Source organism: Amborella trichopoda, chromosome 3, assembly GCF_054954075.1.
Source record: "Amborella trichopoda isolate Santa Cruz 75 chromosome 3, AtrichopodaSantaCruz75HAP2 v2.0, whole genome shotgun sequence".
Lineage (NCBI taxonomy): Eukaryota > Viridiplantae > Streptophyta > Magnoliopsida > Amborellales > Amborellaceae > Amborella > Amborella trichopoda.
Window position 1 is genome coordinate 43,884,157 of NC_142338.1, and position 17,537 is coordinate 43,901,693.

Genomic DNA, 17,537 nt, shown 5'->3' on the forward strand with positions numbered 1-17,537 from the left:
TGTTATTTTAATTTATCATGTCATGCAACGGCTTTATGTTGGGGTTTGAGAGCATGTAAATATATTAAAAAGTAGTGAATTATACACTTTATTGGGAGTGTATGTTGGTTGACTGACCTAGGGTTGGGCAGTCTATGGCTCGGGTCATTGTCCAAAACCCTTTTTCTTTGGGCTGAGACATAGCCATTAAGGATTTTCTGGAGGATTATCCTTTGTTGAGGTTGAGAGATGCCCAGGGATGGTTTATAGGACAGAAGAGCTTTGTGTCTCCTGTGTACGATTGCTGCCTTGTAAGAGCAATGGCCAAATCCTCAACAAACTTCCGCATGACATGCACCTACGGCGGCCATATTTTGGGAATCAACCCTATATAGGGATATATATACATATACATATATACTTGCACTATGGTGATGTGACTCATTCTAAGGGGGAACCTATAACCTACATACTAGAATCGTGGTTCCACTATTTATTGGTCAGACTTTTCAAAACATCATAAATAGTGTTTTCAATTGCATTTATGTTGCTATTTATTTCGAATATTTTTCAGATTTTTTAATAGTTGTTTTTATCCATTAAAACTCTCAAAAAGGCATATTTGCCATTTTTAATGTTTGTAGGGGCATTGTTTCAAGGTCGGATCCACATGGAGGGGCCCATGTCCAGCTCCCACATGTGTGGGGGGGGGGGCTCCACATTAGGAGGATGTGGGGCCCAACAAGGTTGTCACATCCCCCTTATGGAGCATGTCTTTTTTTTTCATGGGAAGATCTCCCACTTATGTGGCAAATCTTTCATAAGAGAGATTTAAGGGAAATCTTGAAAAATTCTTTGAAAAGTATTTTTTGAGAATATTTGTGGGAGTATAGAATATTTTGTGGTTTAGAAACTATTCTTATGACTTGAAAATTTGACAAAGACTCTTTTGACTTTGAATTTCTACAATGTCTTTGTGAGAGAAGAAATTCTAGCCAAAATAGAAGATGAGATTTGATTGGTCATATCCTAGATTGGCTAGAAGTGGATATGGGTCAAAGATTAGGGGGATAAGGTTTCTAGATTCATTCCGAAATCATTATGGCTGATTTTTGGAATGAATAATTCTGTTTTGTTTCTCTCACCTTACAGATTCCTAGGTAATCATTTAGTCAGGCTGAATCTTAATCTAAGTGGAATGCCCTAAGACCTTTAAGGCCTATATAAGGAGGTTCTCACTCTTCTAGGCAGGTATGCCCCACCTAAAAGTTTGGTCCCCAAGGGTGGCCCTTGGGGCCTGAACCACCCAAGCTAGCCTAGTGGCGGGTGCACCCAGCCCATCTTCTGTTGAATTTAGGGTAGATGCCTCTCAGGCATGCCCCAAGGTTTAATGCTTGAAACTAAGCTAGGGCAAACTAAAGAAGAGAAAAAAAGGGAAAGGTAGATTCCTCTTAAGCATGCCCCAAGGTTTAAGGGTTGAAAATAATCTAGGGTAAATTAACGAAGAGAAAAAGAGGGAAAAATAAAAGTAGGAGATTAGAGAGTAGTAAGAGAGGGAAAGAGAAGGAAGAAAAAAGAGGAGAGAGAGAGAGAGAGAGAGAGAGAGAGAGAGAGGATTGATGGTCTGAAATGACCAGCATGCACCCCCTTTTGTATTAATAAAAGTGATGAATTATGATACTAGCCATGGTGCAATGAAAGACATTTATACCCTTAATTATAACAATTATTTATTATTTCCAACACTCCCCCTCAAGCTAGTGCATAGATATCAACCATGCTTAGCTTGCTTGTGATATCTTCTATCCTATCCAACATCCTTAGTGAAGATATCTGTACGTTGATCTTTAGACTTCACATGAGGAGTATGAATGATCTTGACAACAAACTTCATTGTCATAGTACAAAGTCATGGGAAGTTTAACTTTAACCCCCCAAATCTAACAAAACATTTTTGACGAGGACGTGGTTGGAAGTAGTCCGAAAAAATATGGGGACTTATGGCCTCACTGAGGGTATGACCTTTAATAGAGCAGAATGGAAGACCAAAATTCGTGTAGCCGACCTCAATTAATTGAAAAAAGGCTATAGTGATGATAATGATGATGATTCCTTCACATGTACCACGAGCCATAGCCTTGTATTCCGCTTCAACACTTGATCTTGCCTCTACATTTTGTTTTTTGCTGTTCCTAGAAACCAGATTTTCTAAGCAAATGTGCAATAGCCAGTTGTGGATCTTCTATCAGTTTGACATCAAGCCCAATCAACGTCAGTGTAAATAGCAACATCACAATGCGTTTGATTGGATATAATATTCTTCTTCATGGAGTAGACTTGAGATATCTCAATATTTGATACACAACATCAAGATGTGGTTTACCTGGTGCATGCATAAATTTGCTGACCACTCTAATTGCATAAGAGATGTCTGGTCGTGTGTTCGTGAAGTATATGAGCTTGCCTACTATATTGGCTGGATTTTCAAGTATCTCCCCTTCCTCCATGAAGTTTATAATTGACTTCTATAGGAGTAACAACATGTCTAGCTCCTAACATCCCAGTTGTTATAATACTAACACATATTTTATGTGGGAGATTGCTATCCCTTTCTTTGATCTTACCACTTCATTCTGCAAAAAATACTGAAGGAGGCCTAAACCTTTGATATTGAACACCTTGCTTATATATGATATACGATCCTCAATATCCTTCACATTGTCCCCTATCACAACAATATCATCAACATATACTATAAGTGCTGTAATCTCGACACCATTCTTCTTTTCAAAGAGCGTATGACCAGCATAACTTCTTTTAAACCCAAATTTCAGTGGTGCCTTACTGACTTTTTCAAACCATCCTCTAGGAAACAGTCCAGGAATTGCCTTCTTTAACTTGCGCACCTTTCTTGTCTCCACCTTAATCTAAAAATCTAGAGGCCTGACTATATAGATTTCTTCTTGGATTTCTCCATTTAAGAATGCATTTTTTACATGTAGCTGGTGGAGAGGCCATGATTTATTAGCAGCTATCCTCATAGTGTTCAACTTGGCCACAAGAGCAAATATTTCTTAGTAGTTTATGCCTAGAGTCTAAATGAACCCCTTTGCAACTAATCTAGCCTTGTACCTTTCATTGGTTCCATCAGCCTTGTACTTCACAGTGTATACCCATAGACATCCTATGACCTTCTTCCCTTTTGGAAGGTTGGTGATTTCCATGTACTATTTTGCTCAAGTGCTTGTATCTCATCGCTCATGGGAGCCTTCCATTGAGCTCTGCAACACAAGTAGGTATTTGAACAGGAGATAGACCTAATTTGGAGGCACGATAAGAAGAAGACATAGAACTATAGGATACAATGTTCTATATAGGATGCTGAGTGCAAGAACGATTACTCTTGCGTACAACAATGGGTAAGTCCACATTAGGACACTTAAAGAAGGTGAAAGAATTACTTGAGTCACATACAATTCTTAATTCTTGCTTAACATCCGGGGTAATAATTGCTTCGAACTTCAGGTTGTACCATCTTATTTCTTTTGATATACGTCTTCGTCTCCTTTTCAAGGTGTATACCATTCTTTTCAGATGCACCGTTCTCTTCAGATAAAAATGGTGTGGGAACAAGAAGGGGAACCACAAATGTGTACTTTTTTCACTAAAGTGTATCCTATTCTCCCCTTGAAGAGACTCATGATCAGTAGAAGAGAACTACAAACATCCATGGAGACGTACTGGACTTTGTTAATAGGATCATAACACGTGAATCATTTTTTAAGTGATGGATATCCCAAAAAACACATTTGTTCAGCTTTAGCATCAAGCTTATCCCTCTTTGCACCAAAGATGTGGACAAAACATACGCTACCAAAGACTTTGGGTAGTATAGGAAACAAGGAAGACTTTGGATAAATAATTTCAGCAGGAGATTTGCCCTTAAGAACATGAGAGGAATTGCGATCTATTAAAAAAATACAGCAGTGAGAACTTCTTCTGACTAGAAAATTTTTGGGACCTTCAGTCCCAGCAAGAGAGCTTGGGTGACTTCCTCTCAACAATATCATTTTGGTCAGGTGTGAAGGACATGTTGTTTGGAACTCAAGCCCCTGATCAATAAGATGATATCTAAGTTGGTTTGACACATACCCACCCCTATTATTAGGATGTAAGACTTTAATTTGTGCATCATATATAGTTTTAACCATTTTGCGTTACACTTGAAATAAGTTAGCGACTTCTTCTTTGTGTTTCATTAAATAAATCATTGTTAATTTGGAACAATTACCCACAAATAAAACAAAGAAACAAATACCAAGCACAGAGGCAACTCGAGAGGGAACCTACACATCAGCGTGTAAGAGAGAAAATGGAATATTACTATGTTTATTGATGCTGTTTGTAAATGCTGTTCGACAATGTTTTGATAGCTCACATATATCACACTGAAATGGCACTTGACTCAGAGATTCAAACATTTTAGGAAATAAAGGATAGAATATAAAAGAAAACGCATGACCTAGATGGGTGTGCCAAAAATACACCGTGTATTTTTTAGCAATGGAAGATGTGGCGGCAACCAAGCCATGATATGGTGCCTTCAGAAGGTACAACCCTCCATCCTCACGGCCACACCCATATGTCTTCATCGTCATCAATTCCTTGAAGACATAATGAGAGGGAAAAAGGGTTACACTGCAGTTTAAAATCTTTGTGAGATTTTACTAAAGGACAGGAGGCTACTAGAAAGATTGGGAATACGCAAGGTGGAGGACAAGTTAACATAAGGAGTAATAAATATGGTACCCCTTCCCTCGATTGGCCATCTGCTATTTAATAGCATTGTTAAAAAATTCGGCCGCCTGGCCCCCTAGGCGGCCAGGAAGCCAAAATTCCTAGGCGGGACCTAAGCGAGCCACCTAAGCGCTATGCATCTAGGCATTTGACATAGGCGGCGCTCCGAGACAAGGAGGTCGAGGGCGGAAAAATGCCCTCGACTGGGGGTATTTTTGGCTTTCTTTTGCCCCAAAATGGGGGGAAAAGGGTTTAGGGCGACATTCTAGTGCCCCACACCCCCTTGTGCTTCCTAAAGGGAATAAAGATCTAAGAAAAACTTGGGATTTGAGCTTTTTTTGCAAGATCTAAAAAATTTCAACTTTTTTGATTGCTTACAAAAAACAAAAGAAATACTTCGAGATATTTTTTGGAGCTTGGGGGTCGCATAAGAGGATTTTTTGCGACCAAAGATCACCGGCCCCACCGGCTTGGGCCAATATCAGTTTCATTTTGTAAAGGTTGGTGCATTACAATATTTGAATTATGGTTTGGTATTTTTTTTTGTATAAATGTATTATGATTTGATATTCTTTTACCTTTTTTTCTTTTATGATATTTTTACATGTTTGTAGTTGAAACTTGAAATGTTACATTAATATTTTCCGGTTTGGTGATGACAGAGAATTATCGTTTTAAGTTATTCTGATTGGTGAAAAGTGATGACATTGGATTTTTGATGGTTATGTAAATGCAATATATGAATATGACATTTGAGTTTTGTTGCAATTTGTTAATGTTTGTCCCTGTGTTCTATAATTATCTATTGTTCTTATTTTCAAGGGATTTGGGCCTTTAAATCTGCTTTAAGTAACTTCCCAAGGGGTCTAAACCCCTGCCCTAATAAATACTCTTTTTTTTTTTTTTTCAGGGGGGGAGGGGAATAACCTGACCTTGTTCTTGGGTACCCACCCTGATGGCCAGGCCCCCAACCTGCCTAGCGAGCCACATCTGACTTTTTGAACATCGATTAACAAATTCTTGACTAGAACAAGGAATATGAGAAGAAATAGATCAGATATGTTTGATAGCTCTTGAGTCGATAATCCAACGGGTTTTATATGAATTTATAGAGCCATGATGAGCTGATGCAGAGATACCTATTTGGGCAATATGGGATTTAGTTGAAGGAGGGTCTCGAATGGAAGCTGCTTTAGATAAAAAAGCTCCCATTTTGGAATGGTCACCAACTCTTCTTCAGGTTCGAGGAAGTAGCATCTTGCTGCCCATGCATAGCAAGAGCAACACTTTCGCTAATTGTTCCTGAATTTGCTTGAGAAAAATTACGTCTAGGGTGTCCAATGAGATCCCAACATGTATCCCTTGTGTGTCGAGTCTTCCCGTAGTGGGTGTACTTTAACTTGTCCTTCTCATCAAATGTGGGGCTTCTGCGGCCATGTTCACCACAACGGCCTCCACCTTGAATCGCAAAATGACCTCCACCTCAACTCCCAAAATAACCTCCTCCTTTATTATCACTTGAACTTGAGAGCAAAGCGGATGGAGCCCCCTCCTCTTCTGCCTTCTTCTGCAAGCGCTCTCTTAGGAGCTCCTCGGCATTAGTTTTCCAAATGATTTTCATCTCCTGGAATATTAGAGGGCTGGGTTTGCCTCACAAGAAAAATGCCGTTAGGGACTGCTGCCTCAAGCATCAACTTGTAGTTCTTGCTCTCACGGAACCAAAATGCTTTCCCCCTCTCTACTTCAAGTCCGAGAACTGTGGGGTCGTTGCCCTTGTTAGTGGGAGTCCCTACCTGCTGTTGGGGGCCTTAGGGCGCATTTGGGTCATTTGCGACCCTACTGCCAACTCTTTGTCGTCTTCTTATATTTCTTCTTTCTCTATGTTTATTCTCCTTTCTCGTATCTCTGATGGGTTGGAGTGGAAGTTTAGTGCTATTTATGGTCTGAACTCAGACTCCCTTCGACCTTTTTTTTTGGATGAACTTAACTTTGTTGCATCTCTCCCTCATTCTTCTTTGGTTTTAGGGGGAGATTTTAATGTCACCAGACGGTCATTTGAAAGGAATTCTTCTTCTAGGATTTCTCCGATTATGCTTCAGTTCTTGGACTTCATTTCCCTTAACAATCTTTTCGATCTCCCAAACCCAGGAGCTCAATTTATGTGGTCCAATCATTCCTTTTCCCCAACTCTATCTAAACTGGACCGGTTTTCGGTTAGTCCCGAGTGGGATTCAACTTTCCTTGGATCTCATATTCTCTCCTTGCCTAAACCCACTTCGACCACTGCCCTTTACTGTTCAATACTTGTCCTGCTTCCAGAGGACCCAAACCTTTTAGATTTGAACTAGCTTGGCTAGAAGAAGGTCTATCCTAGCCCTTACTCTCGCCAGGTGGGAGGCTCTCTCCCACTCGGTTTCAGACTGGGTTGGGGTCAAAAGTCAGTGCAAACTACAATTATTAAAGGGGCATCTTAAATCCTAGAGTAATTTGTTGCCTAGGTCCTTTACTACCTAGAAATCGATAGTGTTCCAGGCTATCCAAGACTTGGATCACTTGGAAGAATCCAGGATACTTTTGCCCCGAGAACTGCAACAGAGGTCTGATCTCATGATTGAATACCAATTGATTCTGAAAAAATAAGAGATCTTTTGGCATCAGATCCATAATTGAGTGGTTGTGGAGTGGTGACTCTAATACTGGCTTCTTTCACAAAACTGCCAACTGTAGGAGTAGAGACAACACCATCTCTCACCTAACAATTGGAGAGAAAATTCTCGACCAACCTTCCGAGATAGAAGAAGCTTTTGTCTCATACTTTAAACAATGTTTAGCTGCTCCTACTGGTCCCAGACCCAGGATGGACGGTGTCTCCTTCCTTTCCCTCCCCCCTGATAAAGTGCTTTGGTTGGAAAGACCATTCTTGGAAGCTGAGATTTGAACTGCCATTGACCAAATGGCTTTTGATAGGGCTCCGGGCTCGGATGGTTACCCAATGGTTCTATTTAAGATCTTCTGGGACTCCTTCCGGTTGGCTATCCTAGCTCTTTTTGATGAGTTTTATGAGAGAGGAAACATTAACATAACTATGAATGCAACTTTTATGACCCTGGTCCCCAAAATTGAAGAACCGAAGCAGCTTAAAGACTATCGTCCTATTAGCCTTGTAAATTCTACCTATAAGATATTATCCAAAGTTCTAGCCTCTCGTTGAAGGAGGTCCTTTCTCTGGGCATCGCCCCCTCCCAGAGTGCTTTTGTGAAGGACCGCCAAATTCTAGATGGCGCTTCGGTGGCCCATGAGTGTATTTACTCTAGACACCTAGCCAAATTACCGGGTCTCATTATTAAATTAGACGAGGAGAAGGCCTCTGACCACGTCGATTGGGGTGTTTTGGAGGAAACCCTTTTCAGGATGGGTTTTGGGAGAAATGGAGTTGGATGAAAGCATGTTACTCCCAACCCTTCTTTTCAATACTTATCAATGGTACACTTAAAGGCTTCTTCCGTTCTTCTAGGGGTCTGAGGCAGGGGGAACCGCTCTCCCCTTTCCTGTTCACCATTTTTGCAGAAGTGTTCAGCCAATCTATTTTTAGAATGTTTGCCGTGGGTAGTATGAACGGCTTCAAGTGTGGTAGTCGGGGCTCTGTAGTCACCCACCTTCAATACGCAGACGACACCCTCATCTTCTGCAATGCCTTCCTATTTCTTTGATGTTTCGATTTTTCCACAGGGTTTAAAGTTAACTTCAACAAGTTCAAAATAATGGGTGTTTGTGATCGACTACCAAGTTACCAAGTCCTTTGTGGAAAATTGGGGATGCGAGGCTGAGCATCTTCCTTCCCATTATCTTGGTCTTCCTCTTTTCATCGGCAAGCCTAAGAAATGATCATGGTCACACATTATTGATAAGGTAGATCAAAAGCTAGCAGGTTGGAAAGGCGCTTCCTATCCCCTGCTGGAAGGCTCACCCTTTTGAAATCTACGCTGACTAATATCCCTGTGTTTCAGATTTCATTATTCCATATGCCTGCAGCTGTCTCAACATGATTTGAACAACTCCTTGGCAGGTTTTTTTGGGTCCGGTGATGTTGCGAATAACAAGTTTCACCTGATCTCTTGGGAGAAATTTTCCAACTCAAGAGGTTAGGGGGTCTTGGTATCTGTAATTTCAGAGAGCACAACTTGACGCTACTTAGGAAATGGTGGTGGCGCTTGGCTGCCCGGTCGGACTTCCTTTGGATCGACATCCTGAAACACAAATATGGCCTAGCCTCCCATTCTTGGGTTTCAGAGATTAGGGTGAACACTAGAGCTTCAGGAGTTTGGAGATCTATCTCCTCATCTCTAGCCTCGTTCAAGAGCCTCATTTGTTTCCATCTGGTTTGGCAAAGTACCCCTTAAAGTCCAATTCCCTCAACTCTTTACGCTTGCTCGATTCCAAGAGGCTTCAGTGGCTGACAAGATGACCTTAGCCGGTGCTCTTCGAACCTGGAACCCGGTCTTCAGAAGAGACCTCATAGATTTAGAAATTTCCATCTTCTCCGAGCTAGCGGCCTCCCTCTAGAATTGTTTCTTGGCTTTCCATGGTAAGGACCGTATTATTTGGACCTCCTCGTCCTCGTGGTTTATTCTCGGTCTCTTTATTCTATCACAAACTCATTCAACCACCCACTTTTCGCCTTTCCCCTACATCCCCTATAGCTCAAGCCTGGGCATCTTTCATCCCCTTTAAAATCCAAGTTTTCATGTGGCTCTCCCAGAGGGTCCTTACTATTGACCACCTCCAGATGAGAGGCGTTGCCCTTCCCAATCTTTGTGTTCTGTGCGTGGCTGCGGAAGAGTGCAATGCCCATCTTTTTATTCTTTACCCGTTCGCCTATAAGATTTGGGGCAAAGCCCTAAGCCTTTTCCACTGTCAGTGGGTCCTGCCTGCCTCACATCTTAAACTCCCTTCAACCTTTTCCGTGGTCTAAAGTGGGCATCTCCTTGTGGAAATCTTTGGTGGCAGCAACAGTTTGGGCCTTGTGGATTGAACGTAATGACTGATTTTTTCAAGGTGGAACACTTATCAATGGAAGGCCCCTTCTGCACAATCAAATCCTCGATGGTTTTCTAGGCTACTAACTATAAGAGTTTCATAGGTGTCCCATTCTCTAACTTTTACCAAAATTGGGAGGACCTTCTTCTTTCGAGCCCTAATCGCACTCCTCGGGCTCCTGCTTGGAGCCCTCCTGCCTTGGGACACACTTAAAGCTCAATTTTGATGGCTGCTCTTTAAGTAACCCTGGCCCATCGGGAATATGCTCAATTATCAGAGACCATAATGAGTCATTTTGGCTTCAGTTTCCAAGAATATCGGCCATGCGGACTCCAATACTGTTGAAGCTCTTGCTTTGCTTGAAGGAGTTAGGCTTCTCCACCCTTTCAGGAATTCCCCGATCAACATTAAGGGTGACTCTAAGAATGTTTAGTTGGGCGTTTAAAATCTCTCCTATCCTGTGGACTCTAGCTTGCATTTTTGATGAACTTGAACACCTTTGTGGGGATATACGCGTCTCATGGAAGCATGTTTGGAGGGAAACAAACCAGGAAGCCGACACCCTAGCTAAGGACGCAGCTTGAATGGATAATGTGCAGATTTTTTGATGGCTCAGTGTTTATGGCCCCTAATATTTTGACACTGTAATTTTGTAAGAATGGCCTTTGTTTAGGTTTTGCAATTTTTACCATTCGGAGCTGTGGTATATAGGGCATTCGCTTGTGGTTTGCCAATTTTGTGTACACTGTATTCCCCTTTCTAAACCAATACAATGTTAAAAGATTTTAAAAAAAATTTAGAAACTATTCAGGGGATTTAAACAAACTTCCACTATAATTTTTAGTACAATATATGTTCCTGAAAATTCACAGAAAAATAAGAAATATTGTTGAAAATTAATTAAATCAACTGGGACGACTTACTGGAAGATGCCTGGAGTTACCCTCACAGGTCTTGATACGTCCCACACTGATTCCTTGACTGATGACACACTTTTAGTCCTTTAGGTATTGCTGAAAATTTCTAGATAGGGAAGCTTTTTAAGCAATACATTTCCATTTAGGGTTTTAGAGAGCTCAAAAATTCTACTAGGGTTTATAGAAACCCTATAGTAACAAATTAGGGATGAATTGTGAGTTGATCTCCCTCTGGGCTGCATGTACCTCTTTTTCTTAAAAAATCAGCAAACCCCACTTAGGGTTTCATGTTCCATCTTTCTTCCTTTATTTCTTTGAGTTACTAAGCACATAAAGATGGTGAGCCAACTATAGGGAGAGAGAGAGAGGTTTGTGTGTGTGAGAGAGAAAGGTTGGTGTGAGAGAGAAAGAGGGGCCTCTCCTTTCTTAAGTGCGTGAAAATAAAAGTAGAGAGGGAGAGAAAATTGTTGCGTGAGAGAGAGAGAGACTCTTTTCTTGTTTAGGGTGTGAGAGAGAGAGAATCTTGTGGTCGTGAGAGAGAGAGGGGCTCAAATCTTGTTTAAATAGAAATAAAATCTATATCCTACTTGCAATAGGATTCTAATCGAAGTATGCCTTATCAAATTGCCAGCTTGACCTTTAGGATAATTAGGAAATCTGATGGCTGAGAGAGATTTAATCATAGTATGAAACCAAATCTTATTTAGAATTAAAAGATTTCCTATCTTTAACTAATTTAAAATTTGAATAAACAAATTACAAGAGTGAGGTCCCCTCCCTTTTTGCTAAAAATGTGGCATGCCACATTGTTTTTTTTTTTAAACTTTGGGCATGTCTCCTTAAGGGGAGGTCATGTGGGCCCCACATAAAAAAGATGCATACACATATGGAGCTGGATCCTTGGTCCCACATGTGTCATCTAAAGTTCTGAAAATTTCAGAAATGCCCTATTTAATATATTTTTCATCAGAAATAAAATTGTAAAATTCTAAAAAATATTTTAAAATCATAAAAACATTTCTAATACCAAAATAAAATATATTAGGAGTGGATTGGTACCAATAGGTCAAAATTAGTGATAGTAAGAGCACTCCACTTGCCCCAAGAATCATGATCCACTACTGGTTTTTTATCCAACCCAACAAATACTCATGACCCATAATCTCATTTTAGGAGCTCATGATTGACTTGTCAAAGTTGGACAATAAACAGTGAGACCATGATCATGGAATATGGATTTTAGTTCCCTGTTTTTAGAGCAAGTCTAGCACTTATCACCACAATACAAAGGGGCTATCTCTATGTACATGTACACGTGTCCATCTAAAAGGCTGCTTCTTAGTAATGCAGCTGTCATGTGTACATGTTGTGTGGAACTTTAGTGAGGCTTTAGCCTTTGCTCTCATAGGCCTACAACCGCACATAGGAGCCACACAACTATCCTGGCTTGCAAACAAAAGATCCATGGGCATCCGAACCTCAACAAGGGATGACCCATTGTAAACCCTTCTCAGTAGTGACACAAGCACAATGGTAAGGGTTTTGGACATTATTAGGGCCATAAACCACCCAACTTGTGGTTAGTCAACACACACACTTCCACTGAAGTGCATATTCTACTATTAAATATCATATTTACAAGCTCTCTAGGCCTTTAAAGGCCACAAAACCCAAAATAGAGAAAAGGGATTTTTATTTATTTATTTATTTATATTTTTGAATTTTACATTCCAAAGTAGCCATACCTTCCACATTATGCAGAGGTGAATCTTTCTTATACCTCATGGGAAAGAATACAACTTTATGCCTTGACTTAATAGAAAAAAGTAAAAGTAGAAATGAAAGAAATAACTTTAAACCTCATGTATGAAACAAACCCCAATGTTTTTCATTTTCTTCACCCATCCACCATTAGCAAAGAGATAGAGATACCAGAGATTTTAGCCTTCGACCCTGCACTCATAAAGAGGACTATGTGCGCTTTGGTACTGTGTTCAATGTGTTTTTATTTAGAAGTAAATTTATGACTGGATTCCAGAAGGTTAACGCTTAATTTTTTTCTATGTCCTACATTTGCTTTTACAGGTGGAAAGCTCGCTCCAATGCAATATTAACAGTTCTTAAAAGTTTTGAGGCTGATTTCCTCTGTATACAGGTTTGTATTGATTTAATGATTACATTTGTTAAAGTTCGATAAAATGAGTGTTATTTTTTGACTGTCTGCCATTGATATACATATCATCAGTGTAGAAAGAGTCTATACTTACAATCACTCTTTGAAAACCAGGACTCTCGCCATGACTCTGCAGGTGCCTGGAGCAATGGCTGGGAGAGTCCTATTTGGATTTGTTGTGTCTCGCCCCAATCTAAGAAAAAGTGCTGAAAAATCATGAAAATACAAAAATTAAAAAAAATAAAGAAAAATAAAAATTTTAAAAATGATAAAAACAATGTAACAATATATTTGTGATTTTAAAACACTGATCTATACTGTATAACAACTTGCAACTCTTGGGATATTGCTTGTAATTAGCCGTTCATGTTTGTAGTACCTATGAAATTAATTTTGAATTAGCCTTTAATATATGCAATGTGACTTTTAGTATCGCTGTGCATTTGTGGAGAATACTCATAGGTTGATCTAATAAGGATTTGGACCTTAAACTTTGCCTTAACCTGCCCCAAGCCCAGGTAAAGGAGATGGGTTGCGTTAGGTAGACTGCCAACGTAATACTTTCTTCATCTTATCATGAATCTTGAACCAAAGAAGAATAGAGGAACTAGATTCATGTAGCCGACCCCAAATAATTGGGATAAGGCTTGGACAATAATGATCATGATGATGATGATGATTACAATCTATACTGTATAACTACATAACTTTGAATTTTGGCAAACCCTAGTTCAAAAATGAAAAACTAGCAAATTTGAGGTGCACAATTTTTTGAGTTTGATGCTTAGATTTGATAGAGGATAGAAAAATATGGTTAGAGATTAATTTGTGAGAGATGGCATAAGAACATTGACATAAACGTAAGAAAGGGGGTGTGATTTTCACCTTGTCCACCCTTTTATACCAGTTAATGTTCTAAGACTTGGTGAGTCTCTGACTTATGTTCACCTGGGAACTCCCAAACCCATCAAGGTTGCTGTAGCAGTACTAGCCCTAGTTATTGTACCAACTTGGGCGAGTAATGTAGCAATTCAGTGGGTTTTTTACCTGACTTGGTGAGTTCAAAGAAACTTGTCGAGTCCACTAAACTTTCAATTTAGGAGGAGACTAGAAATCTAAACCCCTTTCTTTTCTTCCATTGTTTTTATTGGCTTGAGCTCCAATGGCTCTCAAATTTCATCCCTATGCTTCGTTTCATAGTTACTGGAATCTCTCCATCGACTTTGCGTTTCTGGTTCCGAAATCCGATTTCGCGTTTCAGTTAAGGAATCTCTATAGAAAGCGTTTTTTGGAACCAAAGAAACTCGATTCCTTAATTTCGGAATCTCGATTTGATGTTTCTTTAGAAACCATATTTTGGAACCAAGGAAACTTGATTCCTTAATTTTGGAATCTCAATTCAACACATCTTTAAAAACTATTTATTGGAACAAGGAAACTTATTGCTTAATTTTAAATCTCGATCCAACACATCTTTAGAAACGTGAACCCATTAATTATGGGTAGACGTTTTCAAATATATCGATTCTCGATTCCAGTGAGGATTAGATATTGATTCAACGTCAATTGGAGTAGAAATCTTCTTTCGAATGCTTCTAGTGGTTGCATGGTTTATTTATTTTGCTTGTGCCACCCTGGATGGCCTTTACTTTAAATTTAAAATATAACTAGTAAATACAACACATACAATTAAAAGTAAAACAATGGCGTAAACATAATCTTATTTTTTCTATATAATAATGAAGTCAAAATCACAAATTAGAAATACTTGTCTTTTGTATATAGTAACTGTAAGTTCAATAGTTAACACAATCACTTCAAATTTGGGAAATCTTCTAATAAGAGACATCCATTATAGGTTCTCAAGTTGATGAGGCTCAAGATGTGCTTGTGGCTTCTTTCTCCATAAAAATGAAATCTTGATTCTTCGTAAGGGCCGTCAAATGCATTCCATAGTCCATATTATTGTAAATCTCGATCTCAAACTGGCATGGATCTCTGATCGATATACTTTAGAAACTTGATTCCAAATATGTTGGAATCACGATTCGAAACAACAACATATCTATGTTCCACATATGTCAGAAACTCGATTGCATAGATGTCGGAAACTCGATTCCGCATATTAATGAGTGTCAATTCCAGGGGTTGGGAATCTCGATTCCAATAAGGACAGAATCTTGATTCCATATGTGGATGAAACTTAGATCTATTTCAGTCGAAACACAATTTTCAAAAATTAGGAATCCCGTTCCTAGCGATTCCTATTATACGAACAATAATTCCTAAGACAAGAATCTTCTATTCGACCGCGATTCCACGATTCCGGTTTCTAAAACGATTCTGGTTCCCAAGCGTTTCCAACAACTATGCTTCGTTTTACTTATGTTATTGAATGAAAGCACCTACTTTGGCAAAAAATAAAAATAAAAATTATGGATTCAAAAGTTTTTTTTCTTTTTTGGAACTACGGTTTGGCTGTAGTTGATTTGTTGAGAAATTGTCGCCGCCTTAGCTTGGTCCTCCACAAAGTTTCTTTCCTAAGCCCACTTTTATGTTATCTATCAAATCTAAAGGAATCTAAGATTTGCGGGAATATCAAAATACCATTTGGTGGAATATTTCATGAAGTGTGTGCCAATAAAATCAACTTTTCATTATTTTTCATTTTCTGTAAGGTTTTTCCTAATTTTTTATATATTTCATGGTTCCTTTTCCCTTTTCCTGTACGTTTCCTTCATATTTTTTTGGTGGCCAACGTGGAAAGAGTGATACAACTTATTTAAAGAATTAAAAATGACTAAAACATCCCTAATAAGGGGGATCGCTTAAACTACCGTTGAATGTATTACAATAAGATAATAAGAGCACTTGGTACTCTTAACCCCTCCCCCACTAACGCACAAAAACAAACTCTGGATGGGTGGCCACTAAGAGTTTCAAGAGAAATCTGAATCATGGATGGCGTGTGACTTGGTGAAGTCTGTGAGCTGGAGCTGAGTAACAGAGTAAAACTGATGTCGGATAAAGTAGTAGTTTAGCTCAATATGCTTCGCATGATCATGATATACTGGATTGCTAGCAATCTGAATGGCACTCTTGTTGTCACAGCAAAATGGGGTTGGGGTAGCGAGATGAACACCTAAATCAACAAGTAGCTAGCCAAGCCAAATAACCTCTGCAGTAGTGTCAGCCATGGCTTGGTACTCAGCCTCGGCACTAGAGTGCACAGGGATGTCCTGCTCCCTGCATTACCATGTTTTGAGAGAATCACCCAAAAAGCTGCAGTCACTGCCAGTGATAGGGCAATGATCATTCACATCACTGGCTTAGTCAGCATCAATATGAGCATGAAGCTGATGCAGAGGTGAGGATATAAAGACCAAAAAATGTGATAGTACTGTGAATATATCGCATGAAGAGCAAAGTAGTGAATTGTATTCTGGGAGGCAACAAATTGGTACACAACCTGCACATGAAATGTTCAGGTGGGTGATCATCAGATACACAAGCCGCTAAAGAACTGACAATGTAGAGTGGGGTCAGATAGAGGCTTGCCAGCAGTAGAAGTAAGCTTGACATTTGTTCATTCTCAAGTCATGGTTTTTTGCCGCTTTTGTTTTTCCTAATTCACATCTGCTTGGTTTTAACAATCTTGATTATTGTCCCTTGACTTTGTAGTTTGCATTTGAAGCATAGTTATGAGGATCCCACTACTAAGGTCATGGAATTGCTTCGGAATCTCAATTCCACGATTTTGGACAAGGTCCACTAGGAGACCACGATTTTCTATCATGAGGGAACACACCCCCATTCATTTTGATGGATCGCCCATTTAGGCATATCACTCTATAGGTTTACACAGACTGGTGTTTCCAGAACTAAACAGGACCAGTTGTTCGGACAAGTAAATGATGCCCACACTAGTCAGACCAAGTTCCCTAGACTGGTTTGGGCATGGGAGTGGATTTAACTGGGGAATATCCTCTTTGATTCATGAAATGGTTAGTCGATGCCCTGTTTTTGTTTCATCATGCAAATTTTTTATGGTTTATTTTTTCCCTTCTAAATGTGTAGAAAGTCGGGTCTTTTATAATATTCAGGTTCATCTTTTTCCTAAAACATTTTGGTATAGCCCCATGAACTTATAACCAAAATTAAGAAAAAGGGATTTCTTTTATCTCCTCTCTCTCTCTCTCTCTCTCTATATATATATATATATATATATCTACCCTATGTTTGCAGCTCATGTCTATAGATCTTCTAGCAAGTTTGGCCTCCATGTCTCAACTTTTGTGTAATTATGGCAAGCAAATAAGCTCCTTAATTGAACTTCTAGTTTTTTAGATCTGGATCTTTGAAATAGATGCAAAAGAGGGTTTTAACTGGTGTTCAAGATGGGATATTGTGTTGATGTTTTTAGCAGATATTGTGTTGCGTAATCCCATGGATGTTATAGTGAGTCTAATGTTGTGATTGTTTAGTTTTTCTTGATGGAAGATTTAAGGTTTTAGGGTGCATTTTGTACTTGGTAAGATGTGGAGAATCGGTGGTTTGTGTATTTGTTCTTTATTATGTTTTGGTCATTTACTTATTTTATGGAATATGGATGTTGTAGTGGGTTTGTTGTGGTA

At 39.3% G+C, this 17,537-nt stretch overlaps 1 protein-coding gene across 34 annotated transcripts in view; it reads left to right on the forward strand.

Moving 5' to 3' along the window:
- The window catches only part of LOC18422698 (DNAse I-like superfamily protein), a 69,615-nt gene that overhangs the window by 30,718 nt on the left and 21,360 nt on the right, over positions 1 to 17,537 (forward strand). For 31 of the 34 annotated variants that reach the window (XR_016051180.1, XR_016051181.1, XR_016051173.1 and 28 more), the window contains one exon: positions 12,816 to 12,885. Coding sequence is in view for 17 of the 34 variants with exons in the window: in XM_011625809.3 (XP_011624111.1) it covers positions 12,816 to 12,885 (70 nt within the window). In the remaining 17 variants the exon portion in view is untranslated. Of the gene's footprint in view, positions 1 to 2,729; positions 5,277 to 12,815; positions 12,886 to 16,453; positions 16,473 to 17,537 lie in introns of those variants that run through there. The other 3 variants (XM_088860743.1, XM_088860742.1, XM_088860748.1) reach the window with 3 other exon arrangements.